The sequence below is a fragment of the Carlito syrichta genome, unplaced genomic scaffold (genome assembly GCF_000164805.1).
Source record: "Carlito syrichta isolate Samal-C Ts95f unplaced genomic scaffold, Tarsius_syrichta-2.0.1 Scaffold305639, whole genome shotgun sequence".
In the NCBI taxonomy this organism is placed as follows: domain Eukaryota; kingdom Metazoa; phylum Chordata; class Mammalia; order Primates; family Tarsiidae; genus Carlito; species Carlito syrichta.
Window position 1 is genome coordinate 272,957 of NW_007249735.1, and position 23,328 is coordinate 296,284.

At 39.8% G+C, this 23,328-nt stretch overlaps 1 protein-coding gene across 3 annotated transcripts in view; it reads right to left on the minus strand.

Annotated features, from left to right (window-relative positions):
• The window catches only part of FBXO38 (F-box protein 38), a 59,225-nt gene extending 39,074 nt beyond the window's left edge, over positions 1 to 20,151 (minus strand). For 2 of the 3 annotated variants that reach the window (XM_021714380.1, XM_008061907.2), the window contains exons 1-5: positions 20,047 to 20,151; positions 8,347 to 8,534; positions 3,703 to 3,836; positions 515 to 678; positions 141 to 306 (exon numbers count right to left, since the gene is read on the minus strand). In XM_021714380.1, coding sequence (XP_021570055.1) covers positions 141 to 306; positions 515 to 678; positions 3,703 to 3,836; positions 8,347 to 8,474 — 592 coding nt within the window. In that variant the 5' untranslated portion in view covers positions 8,475 to 8,534; positions 20,047 to 20,151. The remainder of the gene's footprint in view (positions 1 to 140; positions 307 to 514; positions 679 to 3,702; positions 3,837 to 8,346; positions 8,535 to 20,046) is intronic. The other variant, XM_021714378.1, reaches the window with a different exon arrangement.
• Between the last annotated feature and the right edge of the window lie 3,177 nt (positions 20,152 to 23,328).

A 23,328-nucleotide genomic window follows, 5' to 3' on the forward strand; every position in this document is an offset into this window, starting at 1 on the left:
ATCTGCCCTCATAATTTACACAGGTTGAAATTACTGGTATATAATTTCAACCTCAGTATTCTCATTATTCCTTTTCAGTGACTATTCAAGTTATATGGCATTTCAGGGAGTTATAAGTGACCTAAGAAACACGTACTCACCAACTAAATGCAAAGTTTGAATTTTGGCTCCTATAGGAATTTTCAGTTTATTTTCAGGAGGAATTGGAAAGGCTCCATTACGATTACGAAATTTCCCCAAAATATGAACATGTGGCATATATGTCCAAATGGATTCTACCAACTCCAAATGAGAAGTTTCCACACCCTAGAAAACAATGCCAAAGCAAGCATAAGAAAAGCTTTTAATTTAGCATCCAAAGCTTCTATATCATAAGATGCTAAGTATAAAATGAAACTTAAAAGTTTGTGTTGGATAAAATTTGCAAGTGAATGAACATATTCTGTCCTTCTTTGGGCTACTGATGATAGACCAACAACAGCTGATACCAAGATGTCCAACCAGGTATACTCACCACTAAGTTTGGGCATGCCTGCAAAGCTTCTAGGACTCCTGGAATGCTAAAAGCTTCATGGCCCCTTACTCTTCGCCTCTCAAGGTACCGAGGGTGAAGGCCATATAGCTGTTCAACGTCTGGCATCTTCTTCAATAGTGTTAGAAAGCTGGAATCTGTAAAGCCTGAGAAGTTCAGAAGTATTTAGAGGCAGGTTCATCTTTCTGCTCATGAACACTTACTAGGTACTTGTAATTTTTATCAAAAGTTAAAAATAGATTTCCTTTTTAAATTTTTATAAGGCTAACACTATAGCTGAACTAATGGTTACAAAAGAAAATATGTTCCTTTAGTAACAGAAAAAATGTGTCAGAAACTCCACTTATTCTGAGTTAACACTTTAGAGCTGAGGTTTTTACTTTACTATTGACTTTTTGGTCATTATTGCTTTTAAGGCACAGAAATCTTCAATGAAAAATATATTTTTAACCCAGATGACTTGGCTCTATTTGACTGGTGGGTGGAGAAGGACCTCTCCCATCTGATTACCACTATCCTCCTCCTCCTCCCCCAAAGGTATTCTCTGGTCTGTAAAATCTCTAGAGCGCTACAGAATACACAACTAAAAATATAAAGACATAATCCTTATCTTCAGGAAGTTCACAGTTCCAACCTAATTCCCATCTCAAACAGGTTATCTTATTCTATCCATTTCCTAAAATTACTCTGTCCTATGTTTAACTATCCCTCTCCTGTCATTTTGGACAATTTAGCTAACAGATGCAAGTTAGCTAAGAGAACAAGAGTAATCCACACTAGGGGTGCTGAGTTGACAGGAAGCTATCTATCTGGGAGGTCAGCTGTGCTTCATAGCAGGACACAACAAGATGGGAACAAAGAGTTACTTCCACAGCAGGTTACTTCCACAGCAGCAGCTGTTGGTAAAAAAAAGGCAGGGAGACAAATCTCATAAAAAATACACATACACACATTTTTTTTAAGTCAGAGTCTCACTCTGTTGCCCAGGCTGGAGTGCAGTAGCATGCTCACGGTCACTGCAGTGCTGACCTGCTGGGTTCAGGTGATGCTTCTGCTTCAGCCTTCCAAGTAGCTGGAACCACAGGCACATGCCACCACACCCGGCTAATTTTTTTATTTATTTATTGTAGAGACAAGGTCTCACCAAGTTGCCCAGGCTGGTCCTGAACCCCTGCATTCAGGCAAGCCTCTCGCCTCCTTGAAAGTGCTGGGATTACAGGTGTGAGCCACCATGCCTGATCAAACAATTTTTATATATTACAAGGGCTTTTTATTTTTAGTGGAAACTGTTGGAAAGTCAAATGTCTGCTCATTAATGACAAATAAAAATATTAACTGTCAAGAATAAAAATGGAAGACCCAAATGACTAGGTCTTACTAAAGTTTTCAAAGATTGTTTTATTTGTACATTTGGAGATTACTTGGTCTCTATAATTACAATAACAGCTCTTATCACTCTCTTGTATAGTAACCTTAACTGACTAAGCCATTCAATTTGTTAACCATTTTGCATGTTTTCTCATTTATTCTCACAATTGAATCAGTAAGTTTGCTACCCCATCTATAAATGTACAAAAGGAAGTTGAATTTAAGAGCTACTGAAGTGGCAGTGCTGGAATTTGAATACCAAGTATGACCACTGCAAAGTTTATCCTCTTTCGTCATATATCACATGGTGCTCTCACCAGAGAAATGGGGAAAATTTATTAATGCCTTTTTAAAGAGATAGTATGAGAAACCAAAGAGACCACATATGTAAACCATAAAATACTGTTACACAAAGAACCAGAGTTTAAACTCCACAGAATAGGCCAGGGTAGCATTAGTGAACAGGGTTAGTGTGATCTTATTCTAAGCTACAGACTGCATTGACTCTTTAATATTCATTGCAGAGATAGGAAGCCTTGGTTGGGCTCACAAGTATTTATCACAGTCTGAAAGTCAGCAATGTACAGACAAATTCTTCTCTAATTTGATAAAAGGCAGAGATGTTAATGCAGAGATTGTATCACATGGGAGCTACAATATCCTGGTTCTTTATATAGTACATTAGTCCCATCTCCCAAGTTCCTGCTGGCCTAACGTCTGCTAAAGAAAATCTAAGGAATAAGATAACCATTTTCACATTGTCCTTTTTTCTTGCTATAAACGATCATGCTAGAACAAGATGAATCCTTTTCCCTTAGAATGGCTCTTTTAAGTAGTTTGCATCCCACAAAATAAGTTCTATGGCCAACTGAAAAGAGTTAGCAATTGACTAAAAGAATGCAGCACCCCAAACTGCACAATAGCCCAGAGGACATCTGTTCTGTCTTACAAAACAGACCAAGACAATTATCTCCTCAGCCCTTTACTTCAATTAAGGCTTCTTCTTTTTTTTTTTTTTTTGCCCCTCTCAGCCAGGTCTCATTTTCAAAATCTCATAATCTGACATTACAGGAAAAGAATGACTGAAAAAGATTAAAAATTGCTAAACAACAGTAACTAAAAGGCACTAATTAGTAGATTGCTGTTAACTGAAAAGAAGCTCCATTTGGCCTTTCATTTTAATCCTTTCCTTTCAGTTGTGCTTTGCTTCGCTATTCAGCAATTTTCGCTTCAGATGGTCTCTTCAACTGAGGATAAGTTGTTATAGTTAGGCTGCTAACTGAACTCTTCATCTGAAAAGTCAGTGCCTCATTTGAGAATCTCTAAGACCTAGTATATGCCTTTTAAAAGAGCTAAAAAAATTAAACCTCTGTGCCATTTCTGTGGTCTAATAGAACAGTTTTACAAAAATAGATAAATATTTGTTTAACTAGAAGGTGAAGAGGAAATCTATGATAAAGAATGTTAACATTCACCAGAAAACCTGCATCACAGACTAAAGGACACACTGTCCAATGTGATACATATATACTTAGTTAATCAAAGCTCAGTATGTGTTCGCCAATCACATATATGCGGAAGAAACTGATATAGTTGCTTAAGAAGTAGGAAATGAAAATCATTAAAACAGTAAAGCCTCAGGCAAAATGCATTTTGCAAACCTAAAACCAACAAAAAAAATTTGGATAAACTCTGCTTCCCTACATACAAGGTGATTTAGATTGTTTTTCTCAAGACAAGTAACATTTTATGGGACCACCATATTACTTTCCAGTAAGGTTTCACTGACAAATTCTACTTACCACTTGGCATGTATTCCCACCACCGCCCGGCACAGAGATCCACCACCCTCACAACTCTCAGATACAGGGTCACTGCTTCCTTTAGTTTCCGGGAAAGACATTCCATACACATGATATCCTGCAGAGGGAGGTACCTTTGTGAGAAAAAGAAAATCATATTTATCAACTGGATAAGTACTAGGTCTTGGAGATTCTTATTTATTTTCTCTTTCTAATCTCCTACCCCTCAAATAAAATAAGGTCTTATGAACATTCACAGAACTTTAAGGCTAACATGTATAAGGTCATATAGCTTTTTACTACAGAGATATATCAGCGAATACTTGAGTATTCAAATAAAGTACTGAGCTCCCTTCCATAGGGCATATGATAAAGCCTGCCATTTTTCTTTTGATTTTTCATTAAAAATCTAGATAGAAAAAACAAAGGAAAGAAGGAAAGTGATGTATGATGACAAGAGAATCTAAGAAAGAGATCAGAGAGAATTAATCAACTTAAAGGACAATTTTATTTCATAGCTTTTATATAACCCATTTTCTGCACTGATACTCTGCACCTTCTCAGCCCCACCGCCACCCCCTCGAAACTCTATTTTCTCCATCAACACATTTTGTAAATATGTGTACTAATTTTAAAGTACAATATTTATTTTGCTAGATCTTTTACCTTTAAGGTCACACACTTTGATAAAAGTATTGCCAAGCAGGGCTCGGTGGCTCAGCCTGTAATCCCGCGCCTTTGGGAGGCTGAGGTGAGTGGATTGCCTGAGCCTGTGGGTTCGAGACTCGCCTGGGCAGCGAGACCTATCTCTACAATAAATCAAAAAATCAGCCGGGCGTGGCAGCGCATGCCTATAATTCCGGCTACTCAGAAGGCTGAGGCAGAAGGATTGCCGGATCCCAGCAGGTCAAGGCTGCGGTGGCTGGGAGTGGCCACTGCACTCCAATCTGGGCGACAAAGTGAGACTCCAACTCAAAAAAAAATAAAAATAAAAATAAAACATTTATTAAAAAAAAAAGTATTGCCAAAGTGTTAAGTGAGTACACCTTATCTGAATTACAATCTTCTTTTCCAATCTTCCTTATTATCTTCATTCTGAATTTTTTAATTAACCTTGACTTTTGTTGTTTACAACAGCATACATATCTTAAAAGTTCAGAATATCTCACCTCTTTTTTCTCAACACCCCTTCACACACACCTAGATTAACTGAATTATTTTAAAACAGTAAACACCCTTTATGGAGCCTGTATTGTGTCACAAACACTGTACTATATTCATTGTTTCACAACAACCTTAAAAGGTTAAATGACTAGTTACTCTGTCTGCCATACCCTGCTCCCAGTCCTTTTTTCTTCCCATTTTGGCCCTGCTGTGTTCCTTAGCTCTCTGGCTAAGGGTCAACTTTGGCCAATGAGAAGCACCAGCCGCAGGGCTCCAGGAAGCAATGTTGCCTTTCTGCATCCTAGATAAATTCTTCAACATCCCTTATTTGTTCTCTCAATCCTACCTACACCTCTGTAAACAGTCCATTCACTAAATTATCTTCAAATTCCAGTTCAGTGTATCTCCTATCACCTGCTGGAATCCTCACTGATATAGTAGATACTATCATCACTTCATTTTACAAGTGGTGAAATTAGCTCAGAAAAATTAAACCAGTAAAAAGTAACATGTCTAGGTAAAAGGGAGAATGGCAGAAATGTCAATACTATTTGGTCTGACAGTAACCTTTAAAAATTTCGGGAATTCTAAAAGAAAGATCCACATATGCCTGCTGAATATTTATCTCTCCATTTTTCCTACAATTTAGATAAAGAGAATGAAATCAAATTTTCCATCCAAAGAAAGTATTACTGCTAGCCATAACTTAATTTGCAGTTCCCATAACTTAGTTATAAGTAGAATAATTTTTAGAAACTACATGATTGTCCATTTTATAAACAATTAAAAATATTAAATTTGTTTTCTAAATAAAGCTTGCCACTATAACATATTTTCTAAATCATTGTTATCCAAAGTATTTGCCTGGATTAATATTATACTCCCTTTATTTTTTTATTTTTTTTATTTTTATTTTTTGCCAGGACCAAGAGATTTATTAAAGCGGCTGTTACAGAGGGGATCTGTAACGGGAAAAAAGAAAAAGAGAGAGTAAGAGAGAGAGAGAGGAAGTGGGAGAGAGGCGGGGAGAGAGCTGCAGAGAGGGAGAGAGCGACAGAGAGAGAGAGAAAGAGAGACCGAGAGAGAGCATATTATACTCCCTTTAAATACAAACAGTAATCACAAAACCGAGATTATTTTACATCATATTTGCCCTAAGAATAAATATATTTTTTCTTCATAGATATATAGTCAAAGAGCTGGGGTTCAAAAGGCAACCAAATATATTTTGCATTTTAGAAAAGATGCAGTTAGTACAACAAGAACAGCAAAGGTTAGATTTCTTTCAAAGAAGGCTATAGATTTTCCTGTTTCATGAAAACATGCTCAACAGTTACTATACCACTATACAATATGAGTCCTCAAATCAAAACTTAGAAGCCTAAAGATAAAACAGAACTTTATGTTTATTTTTAGAATAAACATCTCATAGCAAGGTCAAGAACTCATCTTAGTTCATGGTTCTTTCTACATCCTACCAATTGCTGTGTATTTCCTTCATTATATAGGCCAACATCCTTCTACTTGATTTCATTCATTCTATCTGAATATTGTTTGAACTGCAAAATGTTACCTGATCCACTTTCAATTTAAAATATGGACCAATTTGTTCATAATAACCAATGACTAACATTTACCCCTAAAAAGCAATTTTATCCATGCTTTCTTCTAGAATTTTAATGGCTTTATTGTTTAATACATTGATCCATGTTGAATTTAATTTTAAGATATGGCACAAGAATGTACTATTATTTTTTTTTCCAGGAGGTTTGTAGATTGTGACATCATCATTGAATAATCCACAATTACAGCTTTTCCTCACGGATGTGAATATAACTTCATCATAAACTAGATCTCCACATGTATCTGAATGGAGCCTACGTTTGTCTGCTTTACCCAACTGTCTGGCTTCCAATTCCAAATCGTTAACTATGGAATATTTTAGAATGTATTTGAACATCTGGTAGTGTTAGACTCTTTCCTGAAGAGTTTTGGCTATTCCGACAGATTTCTCCACCAGATAAACTTTAGTATCATTTTTTTAATCTATTATTTTAACTGGGACTTCTATTCCCAGACAGAACTGAGCTAACAAAAACTACATTATGTCACAGAATAATACACTGCATAAGATAAAGACTAATATAAACTTATATTAGAAAAGTAAAGTGCCCGTGGCCCAAGACTCAAACTCAGGTCTCTAACTCCAGAAATAATATATGTACAAACTGGTTTATCTGAATGGTAAAAATAAGGACAAAGACTGAAAGAAGAGAGTAGTGGAATCTGTAATGACAGTTTTCTTTTTTTCTTTTATTTATTTTCTTGAGACGAGTCTAGCTCTGGTAGCCAGGCTGGAGTGTAGTGGTGCGATCATGGATCACTGAAGCCTCAAACTCCTAGCCTCAAGCGATCCTCCAGCCTCAGCCTCTTGAATAGCTCAAGAGGGAATACAGGCACAACCACTGTGCCTGGTTAATTTTTTTACTTCCTTTTTGTAGAGACGGGGTCGCACAATGTTGCCCAGGCTGGTACTGAACTCCTGGGCTCAAGGAGTCCTCCCACCTCAGCCTCCCAAAGTGCTGGGATTACAGGTCTTTTTTTTAAGAAGAGATATTTTTTTTCCTTCTTAAAAAAAAAAGCCTTTTGGTGTTATGCTGTGTTAATTACAAAACTACACTGATGTGTGCATCACATTTAGTAACAATGGATGTTATTTTACAAAACTTCAGTTTCAATCACTTACATTTATGTGGATACTGAGCAAAATGCATGTTTCTCACTGTGGGCTACAATCAATAAAGGTTAGAAACATTGCCTTATCTTGCATACACATGGTACTGTGATAATGTAACAAAAAAAAGTCAAGAAATATATCAGTCAATAAAAATTCCAAGCCTAGAAATGTTAACAGTCTAATGAAAGGATGTCAAAAAGAACTTTCTGTGACAAAAGAAATATTTTGTATCTGTACTCTGTGCTGTCCTCTACAGTAAGGGCTACTAACCACGTATGGGCTACTAAGCACTTGAAGTTAGGGCAACTGAGGGACTAAATTTAAATTTTACCTAAATTATTTTTTTTTTTTTTTTGAGTTCGAGTCTCACTCGGTCGCCCAGACTGGAGTGCAGTGGCTGCTCCCGGCCACCGCAGCCTCGACCTGCTGGGCTCCGGTGATCCTTCTGCCTCAGCCTTCCGAGTAGCCGGAATTACAGGCATGTGCTACCACGCCCAGCTGATATTTTGATTTATTGTAGAGATGAGGTCTCGCAGCCCAGGCGGGTCTCGAACCCGCGGGCTCAGGCAATCCACTCACCTCAGCCTCCCAAAGGCGCGGGATTACAGGCTGAGCCACCGAGCCTGGCTAATTTTACCTAAATTTAAATGCTAGATATAGCTAGTGGCTACCATATTAGAAAGCATAGTCTCAGGGTTTGCTCTCATACATTCCAGGTAGGTGAAAGACAACCAAAGTCTTACCTAAAAATATGGCAAAGTACTTCATGTGAAAGTTGATTCATATAGTCCTTTGTCTCATCTGATATGGTTTCCTCGGGAGTTTCATTATTCATGAGACATGTTTTAACACTTTTCTTTCGTGGCCCCATTGCTGTGTAGTCTCCAGTATCAAAGAACAAAACTCGCCTTCTTGTTTGAGTTCCAAACACCTGAAAAGCAAGCAGAGAGTAGAGTAGACTTAAAAAATACACACCAAACCTAAACACAGAATTTATCCCTTTTAAAACCTAAAACAATGCTTGGCAAAGATAGTGCTATTACAAGGGCACATATCACCTTCCAATTCATAAAATATTATTCTGTTCTGTGCAAAAGGCACAGAACATATTTTTCTGAAGGGGAGTTGAGAACATAAATATGCTATTTAGAATGAGCAAAAATCCAGGCATCTGGAGTCCTATGTTCTAATTTGTACTCTGTTACTTCCTGGCTAATTCACTCAATTTCTCCAAGCATCAACTTATTCATGAGGGGGACCCCAAAAATTACCAGAATTACATTTGGAGGGCGGGATGCTTGTAGGGCTCACTAGGTAAGCCTTCTAGAGACCCATCCCTATCTGTGAACCAACTAGTGGTGTTCTGAGAGGCTGAGTTCGGCTGCAGTGAATTTTTCTTGGAGATTCTTTCAGTGCATTTGCCCATTTCATGATGGGTGATTTACAAGCACACCAACCCACACTGCACTGAGTGTACAGCAGTTTTTGCCAAAAACAGCATGGCCTCCATGTCCCACCCTCCCTAGTCACCCATTCTTGCCCCGAGAGACCTTTTCCCTGGATGAGAAAAGTCCTCAAAGGGAAACGTTTTGCTGATGTGGAAGGGGTAAAGCAAAAAAATGGCAGAATCACTAAAAGGTATCAAAATTGATGAGTTCAAAAATTGTTTTGAATAATGGAAAAAGCATCTCAATAGGTATATTATTACACCAAATGGAGTAGTTTAAAGATGACCAAAGTTTAAACATGCAATAATGAATACTCAATTTTTATAAATGAATTCCAGCTTTTTGGGGGGGAAGTCCCCTGCGTATGTAAAGTCATTAAACTAGGTAACCAAAACACCTTCCAGCTCCAGGAGCTGGTGATTCCAGGACTGACCCTAACATAGAAGGGGAAAGAAGAGATTCTTAGGTTCTAGTTCTAGATCTACCCCAAAATTACTTTCGTGAACTTGCATTAACCTTCCAAATTTTTCATTCTGCCCCTATAAAGTAAGGGGTTTAGACTACTCAAGAGGGTCATAGACCCCTTGGGAATGTCATAAAAACCAGAGATCTTCTTCTCAAAAATAAACTTACATACAAATTCAGAGGGAGAATGATACAACCTGTCTCCCTCTCCTGTGAGTATTAAGAAGTTAATTCACTTTTGTATCACATGTACATTTCGTTTTAAAAATAAGCTTCAGGGGGGAGGAAAAGAGGAAGAGGGAAAAGGAAAAAGGGAAAAATGAGAGGGGAAAGAGGGAGTGAAAGTGAGTTGAGTGAATCTAGATTTTTTTGTTTTGCAGATCAGCACTATACTTGATTGCCAAATTGTCTGAAAATACATATTTTAATGTTAGTACAGAACAGTTTATATGAAATGTTGGTTTCCTTAGTATTCATGGCATTATAGATGGAAGTGCTGTATTTGTTGTTAATTCAGACATGCCTTCACACATTTATTTTGAATTCCTGTTGTGTTTCTAGCATCATAAACAAAATACCCACTTGCCCTGGAGACAAGTGGAAACCGATATCAAATAACCATACAAATGGGTTCAGACTCCTGAAAACTGCTCCAGGGTGATTTTGAACTTTTAGTCATCAAATCCAACAGCCTCTCTCCAAAGCTCCCCATCTGACCCACCTGTAGCATGGGGCACTGCTGACCACTCTCTGGAAATCCCCTCATCTTTTTGCCCCCAAAGTGACATTCTCTTGGTCCTCATCATTCCTCTTTATCACCCTTCAGTCTCCTTTGCCAATTCACCCTTAAGCTCTCTCCTCCTTGGGCAGCTGCACCCATTCTCAAGGCTCCCACTGCTACAAATACGTTCACGAAAAAAAAAAAAAGATTTCAACTTTACCTCTTACCACTCCTGAGCTCTGACCTTTCTATCCTCTGCCTATCAGAAATCCTCACCTCAGTATCTTGAGTAGCCTTCAAAAATATGTCAAAACTAAAGTCTTTCCATGCCAACAAACTCCCACTCCCCAAAACACAGATACACAGACAAAAACGCACACACCTGTTCTAAAGCAGTTCAATAAATTCTTACATCAGAAACGCTGAAATCATTCTAAATACATCCTGATCTCTCACTTCCCACAGCCACTGGCTTTCAAGACTCTACCACTCTCACCCTGGCTACTGCAATGGTCTCCTAAATATTCCCCAGGCCTGGAACAAAGCCTAGCAACAGCATGCCCCCAGTTAAGAGATTCACTGAATAAATGCTTACCATACTATATACTCCACACTGAAGCCAGAGTTATAATTTTAAAATATTCCTGATTTTATATTAAATAAAAAAGCACAATGAAGAACATGTCTAGAGTATAACATTCACATAAAAGAAAAATGACAAATATGCTTGTGTTTGTATGTAACATTTTATAAAGGACGCACAGTAAAATATTAGCAGGGGTTACTTCTGGCGAGTGAGAACAGAGCTTTAGGAAAGTAGGAAAAAAACTTACTTTTCACTTCATATTCTTTTCCATTCTTTGAACTTTTTAGATTGGTCATGTTTGTTATATTTCTTTAAAAAAATAATAAAGCAAAACCAAAATATCAGCCTACAAGGAATTCTGGTTCATAAAATCTCCCCAGTCTCATCTCAAACCACCAGGTTTTCCAATCTCATCTTCCAGTTCTTACCACTCACTCCAGCGGAACCAGTATCTTCTCAGTTCCCCCACACAAATGGTGTTTCATTTCTAATATGCTATTAACTCTGACTGGAATGTCCTTCTCTTCTCTCTTTTGCCTAGAAAACTACTAATCTGTCTTTTAAATCTAGCTTAAATGTTAAGTCCTCTGTGAAACTTCTCCTACTCACTCCTTCATTTGAGCTCCCCGTGGGACCTAACATATGCTTCTACAGCAATTTGTGTAGTGATTTACTGGACATGTTTCTGCCAGGAAAAGGATCTCAATCCTGCCTCTAGATAAAAAAGTCCTTGCTCATAATAAATCCTCACGTGTCTGATGTATGAATATCCATTAGTCTTTCCATTATGCCATATGCATCCAGTAGCTTCAAATCTGCTAAAAAATCATGTCATCCTCCTATGAAGAGTTTGCTACCACAGCACTCAATGATCTCAGCAACAAGCCCATAACCCAGGCAACAATATTTGACACACATCAAATAGCTATTCTGCAACACACATAGCCTCAGCAGGACTATTAACCACAAAAACTAGTCCACCCATGAATTACCCAGATGTTCGGACCAACCCTGCAGCTATCATATCTTAGCACATGTTTAGCTTCAGCAATCTTCAATCTTGACAATTCTTTTATTTTTTAGATTAGAGAATATAGTTTATTTAGAAAATGAATTAGGGAGAGAGAAAGAGAAGAGGAGATTCACCTCCCCAAGGTAGGGGAGGGGACCAAAGCCTTGACAATCCTTCATGGAGAGCATGCTCTTGATTCTTCATGCCTTTAGTAAAAAGCTTCTTTATCCCTTCTCCCTCCTTCTTCTTTACTTAATCCATACCACTTAACACCTTCCTCTTATGATTCCACCTTTGCTTGTTCCTTAGTATTCTGCAATGCTGTGATTTTGTGTGAATCATATTTAGTAGCACCAATGCACAAATTACTCTTAAACTTTTATAATAAATAGCTTGCATCTTAGATATTGAACTTACAAAATTTCACCTGTCTAGAACTCAAAAATATTTACTCACAGAAATGATGTCGTCTACAGTGGTTAGGTCTCTAAAGCTGACAAAAATCTATTTAATCTAGAATATAACACTAACTACCAAAAAGCCTGAATTAGGAGGACTAACAAATTTTTAGCTAAAACTGGATTCCTACTTCTCATATCATGACTAGAATTGAAGATCTGACCTTGCAGCTACCTACTAGGAGGAGTGACTCTCCTGACCTAAACTTATGGTGGGGAAGGGACCACCATAGAGAACACTGGGGTAAAGGATAAAATTTCTATCCTTTATCTAGAAAGCTGACAGGTCAGGACCTACAGCCAGGGGAAATCCACCAGCCCGCTGAAGTCCAAGTATGTGTCTCTAAAAATGTTCAGGAGATAAAAAGCTTCCTCACTCAAGGAACCATTTATTTCCCCTCACTCCTACTTAATTTTAGTGAAGGACAACAAGACGCTTCCACCAAAGTTGGCTTCATCTTCAGGTAAGTGAAATACCCAGCTAGACTATGCTGAGCATTTCAGCTCAGGCAGTGACGAATAGGGGCCTAGTTTCCCTGTAAGAGGGAGAAGAAAACACCATGCAATTCGGGTAAAGTCCCAAGTGGTGATGGTGTCTCTTTTTTATGTGCATCCTCTCTCTTACTGGCTTTTATTTTTAATGTAAAGAGAAAACCACAACTAGCCCTCTTTGTCTTGCTTTCTTCCCACCTAATCTTCAAAATACCACCATTTGCCACTAAACACTCTGTCTTCACTTGAGAAGCTCAACAAAGTAGAGGAGGTCCAAGGAGTAGCAGGTTTAGAAAAGGAGAGAAGGAGGGAAAGCCCAGTCAGCAACAGCAAACATCAGTTGAAAAGGGCCTAGCAGGGGAGGCATGAAAGATGAGAGACAGGTGAATGCTGGTATACCTTCCCCTGTTGCATTTTGCTTTATTATGTTCCATAGATAATGGTTTCTAACAAACTGAAGGGCTGTGGCAACCCTTCACTGAGCAAGTATATTGGTGCCCTTTTTCCAACAGCATGTGCTCACTTCATGTCCTGTGTCACACTTTGGAAATGCTCATCATATTTCAGACATTTTCATTATTATATGTGCTACAGTGATCTATGATCAATGATCTTTGATGTTACTATTCTAATTGTTTTGGGGCACCACAAACCATGTCCATATAAGACCACATACTTAATTAATAAACACTGTGTATGTTCTGACTGCTCCGCTAACTCCCCTCTCTCACTCCCCTTGAGCCTCCCTATTCCCTGAGACACTTGGATGACCTCCTTGAGGGGACATCATAAATCTAAAAAAACACTCAGATGTCCCCACTTAGGGGAATTGAAGAGGTGGCTAGTGATTATACAGGACAATCTTATGCCAGCGCAAATTTTTCAGAAATGTATGTTTCCTTGAAGTTTTCCATTCAAATTGCATGAAAAAGCAAATAAAGAGATGAAGCACATACTGAGCTATATATTAAATATATATATATTTCTCTCAGGCATTACATAGAAAGAGAATGCTTTCACAGTGGTGCACAGACTGGACAATAAATTATACATTATTAGCATGGGAGGAAGAAAATGAGACTGCATCCTTTGCTCAAACAGAAAAACACCAGGTAGAAGACCTCAAACAAATTGCTATTGCATACAATGAACCTGCAAAGCATGTTGGCGACTATTTCACACATTACTACACATTTGAAAAATATAAGACATAAAATTTTGATTTTTTGTTATAAATAAGTTCCTCAATGTACAAAATTTCATGATAAGCCAAATATTATTACAATAAAATAACTGGTTCCAATGCTATACTATTTAATATGAAGTGATTCGTTTTTCACTGTTTCATATAAAAGTGTAATTGAGTTGCTGGTAGGTAATGCAAGAGATGTCTCCAAAGGCAAAGGGTTAAAATTAGGACAATTAAGAACTCTCCAATACTAAGTGTTCAAGTGAAAGGAAAAGTCTTAAGTCTCTCACTTTAATCCAAAAGCTAAAAATGACTAAGTTTAGTGAGGAAGGCCATGATGAAAACTGAGATAGGCTGAAAGCTAGGCCTCTTGTGCCAAAGTTAGCCAGGTCATGATACAAAAGAAAAGTTCTTGAAGGAAATTAAAAGTGCTACTCCAGAGAACAAACAAATGATAAGAAAACAAAGCAATCTATTGCTAATATGGAGAAAGCTGTAGAGGTTTAGATAAAAGCTAAAACTAGTCACCACATTCCTTAAGTCAAAGCCTAATCCAGAGCAAGGCCCTAACTCTCTTCAATTCTCTCAAGGCTGAGACAGAGGAGGACGCTGCAGAAGAAAAGCTGGAAGCTAGAAGAGGGTGGTTCATGAGGTTTAAAGAAAGAAGCCAGTCGGGCTCAGTGGCTCAGCCTGTAATACAGCACTTTGGGAGGCTGAGGTGAGTGGATTGCCTGAACCTGCGGGTTTGAGACCCGCCTGGGCAACTTGGCGAGACCTCATCTCTACAATAAATAAAAAAATCAACTGGGCGTGGTAGCGCGTGCCTGTAATTCCGGCTACTCGGAACGCTGAGGTGGAAGGATCGCTGGAGCCCAGCAGGTCGAGGCTGTAGTGGCCGGGAGCAGCCACTGCACTCCAGTCTGGGCGACAGAGTGAGACTCCAACTCAAAAGAAAAAAGGGAGAAAGTTATCCAGAATATTTAGTTAACTAACATCCTTGATGAAGATGGCTACAGTATACAACAGTTTTTCAATGTGTACAAAACAGCCTTCTATTGAAAACTATAACTAGAGAGAAGTCAATTCCTAACGACAAAGCTTCAAAAGAACAGATTGATTCTTTTTTTTTTTTTTTTTGAGTTGGAGTCTCACTCTGTCGCCCAGACTGGAGTGCAGTGGCCGCTCCCAGCCACCGCAGCCTCAACCTGCTGGGCTCCGGCGATCCTTCCACCTCAGCCTTCCAAGTAGCCGGAATTACAGGCACGCGCTACCACATCCAGCTAATTTTTTGATTTATTGTAGAGATGAGGTCTCGCCTGCCCAGGTGGATCTCGAACCCACGGCCTCAGGCAATCCACTCACCTCAGCCTCCCGAAGGCGCGGGATTACAGACTGAACCACCGAGCCCAGCTCAGACTGATTCTCTTACTAGGCGCTAATGCAGTTGGTGACTTTAAGTTAAAGTCAATGCTCATTTACCACTGTGAAAATCCTAGGGTCTTTAAGAAATAAACTAAATCTACTCCACCTGTGTTGTACAAATGGAACAACAAAACCTAGATGACAGTACATCTGTTTACGGCATGGTTTACTGCGTATTTTAAGCACATTTTTTTGAGACCAGAAAATAGTTTCCTTTCTGCTCACTGGCAATGCACCTGGTCACCCAGGAAGTCCAATGGAGATGCACAAGGAGATTTAGTGTTGTTTCTATGCTTGCTATGGAAAAATACCCATTCTGCAGCCCAATTTCAACTTTCAAGTCTTATGATTTAGGAAGTACATTTCCTAACACTATAGAATACATTGCCTAAGACTATAGCTATTATAGATAGTGATTTCTCTGATGGATCTGGGCAAAGTACATCAAAAACCTTCTGGAAAGAATATATCTTCTAGATGCCATTAACAGCATTCACGATTTATGGAAGGAGGTCAAAATATCAACATTAACAGGAATATGGAAGAAGGCAATTCCAACCCTCATGGATGACTTTGAGATTTCAGTGGAGGAAGTCACTGCAGATGTGGTATAAATAAGAAAAGTAGAATTAGAAGTGGAACCTGAAGATGTGACTAAATTGCTGCAATCTCACGATAAAACTTGAGTGAATGAGGTGTTGCTTCTTATGAGTGAGCAAAGAAAGTAGCTTCTTGAGATGAAATCTACTGGTGGAGATGCTGTGACAATATAAAATGACAATGAAGGATTTAGACTATTCCATAAACTTAGTGATAAAAGCAGTGGAAGGGTATGGAAGAAACTCTACTGTGGGTAAAATGCAACACTGCATGCTACAACCCTATCTTTCCTAAAAAGAAGTCACTCAATGAGGCAAACTTCATTGTTGTCTATTTTTTTTTTAATTGCCTGATCAGTCAGAAGCCACCAAGACAGTGACAAGACCCTCCATCATCAAGAAGATTATGATTCACTGAAGGCTCAGATATTGTTAGCATTTTTTGGCCATAAAGTATCTTTAAGATATATACATTTTAAAAAATATAATGCTATTGCACATTTAACAGACTACAGTATCATATAAGTAACTTTTACATGCACTGGGAAACCAAAAAATCTGTGACTTGTTTGTTTTATTTGCTTTATTGTGGAGATCTGGAATCAAACCTGCAGTATCTCTGAGATATGCCTGTGCAAATAATAGGTGTGTATAATATGTAAAGACTATATTTTGCACTGCTAGGTATTACTTCTAGGGTTAGCAAGTTCTAGAGGCTCAGATTCTGAACCTCAAGGAAATGTCATTCTAACAGAATTCTAGAATTCCAGAATGTTAAAAGTTGAAGAGAGACTACCTAGTCATACAGTTCTCAACTTTTTGTGGGTCACAAACCTATCTGAGAATATGAGGAAAGTGGCACATCCTCTCCAAGACTCATGCAAGCAGAATTATGAATACAATTTCAGGGGATTCATTCATAGACGTATCGAAGCTCATCCAGCGATCCTTATCCAAGACTGGCTCTCAAAACTTCAAGATGGATAAACCGAACCAGAGAGGATAAGTCAGTAAGTTACTTGCCCAAGGTCATAAAACATAAAAATTCTGGCTGGCATTGAGGTTCCCCTACACACCCTAGCATAAGTCAGTCCTATGCCGCTGGGGCTGTCTCTTCACATTCCAGAGTTATGCCCCAATGCTTGGAGATGGGCTTCTGGATGCCCTGACACAACTGCCTCTGACCACACCCTTTTTCACAAATTAGGGTTGTGGTCCATCTAGTTTAGGCTCCCACAAAATAGCCTATAGCCATCTTGAATATCCTACAGCCATTCTGTGGCTGCCTGCTTAGCAGACCATAGCCACAGGAAGCATCACTTTTATTCTGGAATCCTAAGCACATTCTTAAGCCTGAGATGTCTGTGAGTATTCCTAAAACCAGGGTACTTCAAAACCACAATTTCTCTAAGAAGTGTTCTTGTCCTATTTTGTCAATTCAACTCTCCTTCCCATCTCAAACAAAACTATACTGACCCCTATTAATTCATTTGGATTGTTCCCAAAATTACCCCTTTTTATCTCGTAATGCTCAAAGTTATCTCCACCTCTTATAGGAGAGAACCAACATTTCCCTGCTTGCAAAATCGAGTTCTTCTCCTTTTAATCCTCTATTTCCATCATAAAAGTTAAAAACACTTATGGTTTATAATCTTGATAACCACTGATACCTCTAAAAATCTTATCTCCACTCTTTTATTCCCTAAAGCTGTCACAAGTAAAAATCTTCTTATAACTTTTCTATCTCACCAATATCTTCCTCCATCCTTGACTTACTCTAATCACCCCTTTCCTCCTATCACCCCAGACCCTCTGGAGTACATGTTTGTTCTTCTTAGCATACTTCATAGGCAAAGATAAACCAACTAATCTTACAACTGACCAGAAACTTAGGGCCCTCTTAATTTATAAAATTTTCCTAATTCTGAATTCACTTCTCATCCTGTAGCTAATCAATGACAACTCTCTAAAAAATTTCTTGATAAGTAGTAACTAATCATCCAGCCATCCCCTCACTCAATTATTTACTGTCTACTAAGTACTAGGTGGCAAAAAAAAAAAAGTCTTTCCATGCAGTTTATAATTGCAGAGTAGAGGTAAGATTCCACCACTAGCTTCTTACAACCTTGGTCTTTACAATTCACTACAATTCAAATCACTTTTTATTATCCACACCAAAAATACTCCTCTCCCTCTTGCTCTCAATGATCCTATCTAGCCAAGGGCTTCCCTCCCCTTCAAGTTTCTAATGCCTGTCTTTAGTTTCTGTTGGTTTCAGCTTGCTCTAAAAGTGATCTTCCATGTCACAAAATCTGACCTTACTCCTAATGTCATAGAGTATCTAACATATCTACTGACTAGGAAAGCTTCTCTTGCCTAAAGAAATGCCCCATCACATTCACAACGGCTCAGATTTAAAACAAAACAAAACAGAATTATACTGCTCACAAAGGTCTAGGAATTATCTAGTACAACCCCTCCTTCTGTAAATAAGAAAAGTAAGATCCAGAAAGGTTAGCTGGCTTGTAAAGTCACAGATGCAGAAGGTGAGGAAGCAAGGATCTGGGTCTTCAACTACAGTTCAAGATCAACTTTATATCTGTATACCACTTTATCTTACTGAATTCTACTTATTCCCTTTTTTTCCCTCTTCTACGCAGTAGTATGCACTTCCAGGTACACAGTCATTTAAACAAAAGGGCACACAAATGTCTATATTCTTCACTGAAAGAAGACATTGGAATTGCATCATCACAAATTTAAAGAAAGGCTGGGTGCAGTGACACACACCTGTAATCCCAGCACTTTGGGAGACAGAGACAGGAAGATCATTTGAGGCCAGGAGTTTGAGACCAGCCTAGGCAACAAAGCAAGACTCCTCTCTCTATAAAAATAAAAAAGAAGAACATTACAAAAGAGGAAAGGAGCCTTACAGTCTAAACCAGTAAACCAGAAAGCAGCCTTACATCTAAACCAGTAATTCTCAAAACGAAAATTACAAGCAGATCATCTTCTATCTATGACTATGTAATATGCACCCTGCACTGGCATCTTCTCCCTTCCTCAGAAAATCATGACCTTATAGGACCACTATTTTATCTTTTAGCTGTACAGGGGGATGAAAAGGGGTACTAAGAACCAGTGACCTAATCCAACACCTCCCTCTGACAGTTGAGAAATCTTAAGTCCAGAGTGCAGAAGGGATTTGCCCAAGTAAACCACCAAGTTAATTGCATATTTAGCACAAAAACCCAGCTCTCTTATTTTACACTGCTGGTTTAGGTTTATAAAACAAAGTTTTCTGGACAAAGCTTCCCACTGCACAGGAACCTTCCCAAGTACCCAGCTGCCCTTGGCCAGCTTGATGTGTGGAAAGAAACAAGGTAGACACCTCCTCCTTGTCAAATCCTGGCTCTGCAGGGTGCATGGCGGACACCCTTTTCAGGTCTGTCTCTAAAACGCCATGAAATGGAATTTGAGGATCTGATTTCCAGAGCTACTAGGGGTATCAAAGGCATCCAACGCAGGTAAGCAACTGCGGCACAGAGAGGGTAAGAGATCTGGACAAGGTCACACAGTGTGTTGGTGGAGGAAGTGAGACGAGAACTCGGGGCTCCTGAGCCCCAGGCGTGACAACTTCTGCTCGGGAACATCCCCCAGGACGCTGACGACGGACCGCCCCACTTTACCGGCCTACACACCGACTTAACACTAAAATCGTGAAATCCGTGACGCTGGGGGTGAGAGGGAGTCCCGGGAGTTGCTCGGGCCAACCCCCCACCACTTCGTTGGGGTAATCGAGGCCCAGAGAGAATCCTTTATGCCAGAGTTTAGGGCCAGGTTCAGACACGGCGGCAAACCCCCAAGCGAGGCCTGGACGGCCGGGAGCCACAGATGCCGGCCCGGCGCTCCCGGGAGCTCTAGGCCCGAAGGAACAGAGCCGATGCCAAGCCGAGCCCCCATCCCGCCGCTCGGCCCCGCCGCAAGCACCCCTGGCTCTTGCCGCCCGCCTCCCGGTCCCGAGCCCGGGCCCGCTCGGCCGCCGCCTCACCTACGCCGACCCACCGTCTGTTATTGTGGTGGGGAGGGACAGAAAGACGCGACAGACACTTCCCCCGAAGCCCCCACCGCCGAGGCGCTTCCGCTTCCGCCGCCGTATGGGCATTTCCGGAGGGTTGTCATCCGGGGCTGGGCCCGCGGCCCGCGTCCATGTTGGGTGTGTAGAGAAGCGTCGAGGCGCGGCAGCCATGTTGAGCGCGTCAGCTCGGAGGACTGGGGCGGGGCCTCACCGGACGCTGACGCGCGAGGCCGGAAACCCTGAGCGTCGCTGCTCTGGAACCGTCGCGGTGCTTTGGTCTTCAGGCCTTCGGAAGAGCCTTTGGCCCTCTCCTTTGGCATTTGCGAAATAGATAAGTTCCAATAGCGATTTTTGCAGAATAATTCACCTAAAAACAGATAACCTGTTTGGGGTTTTGTGGTTGTTATTGTTTTTTGAGCGAGCGCAGGGGTACGGTTAAATTAAAGATGTTGATGTTCAATCATCCCTTCTGTGCATTTGGGACATGGTCTCTGCACATAATTAATAGTATTTTACAGTCCAGAGGACTTCACATAAGTGTCTCATGACAAACTCCGTGGGACCCTGACTTGTAGGTAGGGATCAAGTTAATCATTTGGCTCTTTTTTGAATGGATGAGGAATTATCTTCCAGGAGGATCGTTGACTTGCACAATGTCACACAGCTGGACTGAAATCCAGATTTTTTTACCTTCCAAAGCCGCGTTCTTTTTCTTGTAACTAACTCTACAGGTTAAAATACCTAGATTTAAATGGCTACAAATACCTCTCAGGAAAATTAGTGTGCGCTGAAGCCGTGTAAGACACGATTTGACAAGACGTAGGGCTGACCAAACTATGCTACTGGAGAAGATAGCTTAGGGGCCCCTGTGCCTTCTTATTTTTGTCTTGATGGATAGCAGGCCTTCTGGTTCCTCTCCCCTGTCCCCACTGTGGATTAGCACCCTAGGTTTCAGCTTGTCCTAGGCAGTTAAAGTTCTAGGTATCCCATTCCATGTGTCTTGATTTGGGGCTCTGGGAGGACAAGCAAAAAAAAAAAAAAAATCCCCATTCTATTCCATGTACTATTCATCTTCATCCCAGTTTTCATACCACATTCTGCCCATAAGTGAAGATCAAATTCTACTCCCATGTTATTTGCTTCTGTCAACTTATTTTATATTTAAACATTAATAAATGAGACAGTGAGACCGTGGCCTTTTCTGTTTCCTAGATTGTTATGAAGAATAAATAGGAATTGTATTTTAAAGTGTCTAGTGCAGGACCTGGCTTATATACAAGGCGTTCAGTAAGGTTAGGGCTCAGGGCCATTGGGTTGAATATATTCACTGTTGTTTTAATTCTTAATTCTCACTTTTTAATTAAATTCTAGAGTATCTCTTTTCATCCTCCCTTAGATTCTACCATCAGCCTCTCTTCTTCCTTGGAATTTCTTTGGTTCTTAGACAATAGATAATCCCTTTGTTAGAATTCTCTTTAACACTGAGGAGAAGTTTTGGTCAAGGGTTTATTTAGGGCCTATTCACATGACTGTGGAGCCTGTGCAGTGCACAAATGCAGAAGGTACTACGCACATTAGGGTCATTCACATTACTTGGACTTGGGTTCTGTGGCAAAACTCAGCTACGAGTTTGCAACTTAGTACAGATTTCTTTTTCCCTTAAAATTGTGTTACGGCTGTTTTGACTGAGAAACTGTATATTTAGTAGTCAGCCATGCAGGCATTAGAACCAGAAAGACCTAGTTCAAGCATGGGTTCCTCTGCTTACTGGCAGAAAGACCATGGGCAAGCACTTAAACTCTAAGGTTCATGTTTGTAAAGTTAGAATGGACATCATTATGGTACCTACCTGACAAACCACTCCAGAATTTAGTGACTACAATTTTTAAATTATTATTTGTCATGATTCTGTAGGTGACTGGTTGAGGCTGGGCAGTCCTTGTTTGGAGTCTCTAAGACATTCGTAGTCATATTATTAACTTCAGCCTCAAATGGATATTTCATTGAGGGTAGCTGAAGCTGTCCGCCCTCTAAGGGCTCACCTGGAACTATTTATCAAACGTCTATACCTGGCCTTTCCCTCTGACTTGGGTTTCTCACAGCTTGGCGCGCTGGTTTTGATAGGGAACACTTAGAGGTAGAGTGTGCCGAGAGCAAGCTGTTTCAAGCAAAACAGGAGGGTTCAACAAAACTTCATGTGATCAAAAGTTCCAGAAGTGGCTTCCATCACATTCCGTTTGTCAAAAAAGCCACTAAGCCAACATATATTCAAGATAATAAGAATTAGACTCTATCTCTTAATTGAAGGAGTAACCAAGACTATGTGGTTGCTTCTTTTTAAATTTACCACACTACCTCATTTTTTTTTAATTTTATTTTTCAGGCGTATGTAAATTATATTAGCATAAATATCAAAAAGCAAAGCTGGCCGGACACATGCGGGCACAGTGGTTTGTGCCGGCAATCCCAGCTACTCAGCGGGCTGAAGCAGAAGATTGAACCCAGGAGGAGAAGGCTGAGATAAAGAGTGAGATCCCCATTGGGGGTGGGGGAGGGGATGGGGGTGAGGCAGTGCATGACTGAGGGACATGCAGGCACCTGCCTGTAGTTGCAACTACTAGGGAGACTGAGGCAGGAGCATCACTTGAGCCCAGGAGTTTGAGGTTACAGTGAACCTGGGTGACAGAGCAAGACCTTGCCTCTAAAAAAAGATTAAAATTAAATGTAAAATGCTGGTAGCCCCACCAATCCAAACAGTCTTGAGTATGTACATGAGTACACCCATATTTAATTTTTTAATTGTGATAAAATTCGCCACTTTAATCATTTTAAGGGTACAGTTCAGTGGTGTACTACTAGATACAGTTTGCTAGTATTTTGTTAAGAATTTTTGCATCTATATTCATAAGGGATATCAGCCTGTAGTATTTTTGTTGTGTCTTTGCCTTTTTTTTTTTTTGGTACCAGGATGAGGTTGACTTGATAGAATGAGTTAGGGAGGAGTCCTTCCTTCTCAATTGTTTGGAATAATTTTAGTAGTTTTGGTACCAACTCCTACTTGTATGCCTGGCAGAATTCAGCTGTGTGGGGAGCCATCAGGTCCCAGACTTTTTTTGGTAGGTAAGCTTTTTATTACTGATTGAATTTTGTGACTTGTCACTAGTCTGTTCAGGGTTTTAATTTCTTCCTGTTTCAATCTTGGGAGGTTGTGTGTTTCCAGGAATTTATCCATTCTGGATTTTCTAATTTGCATTC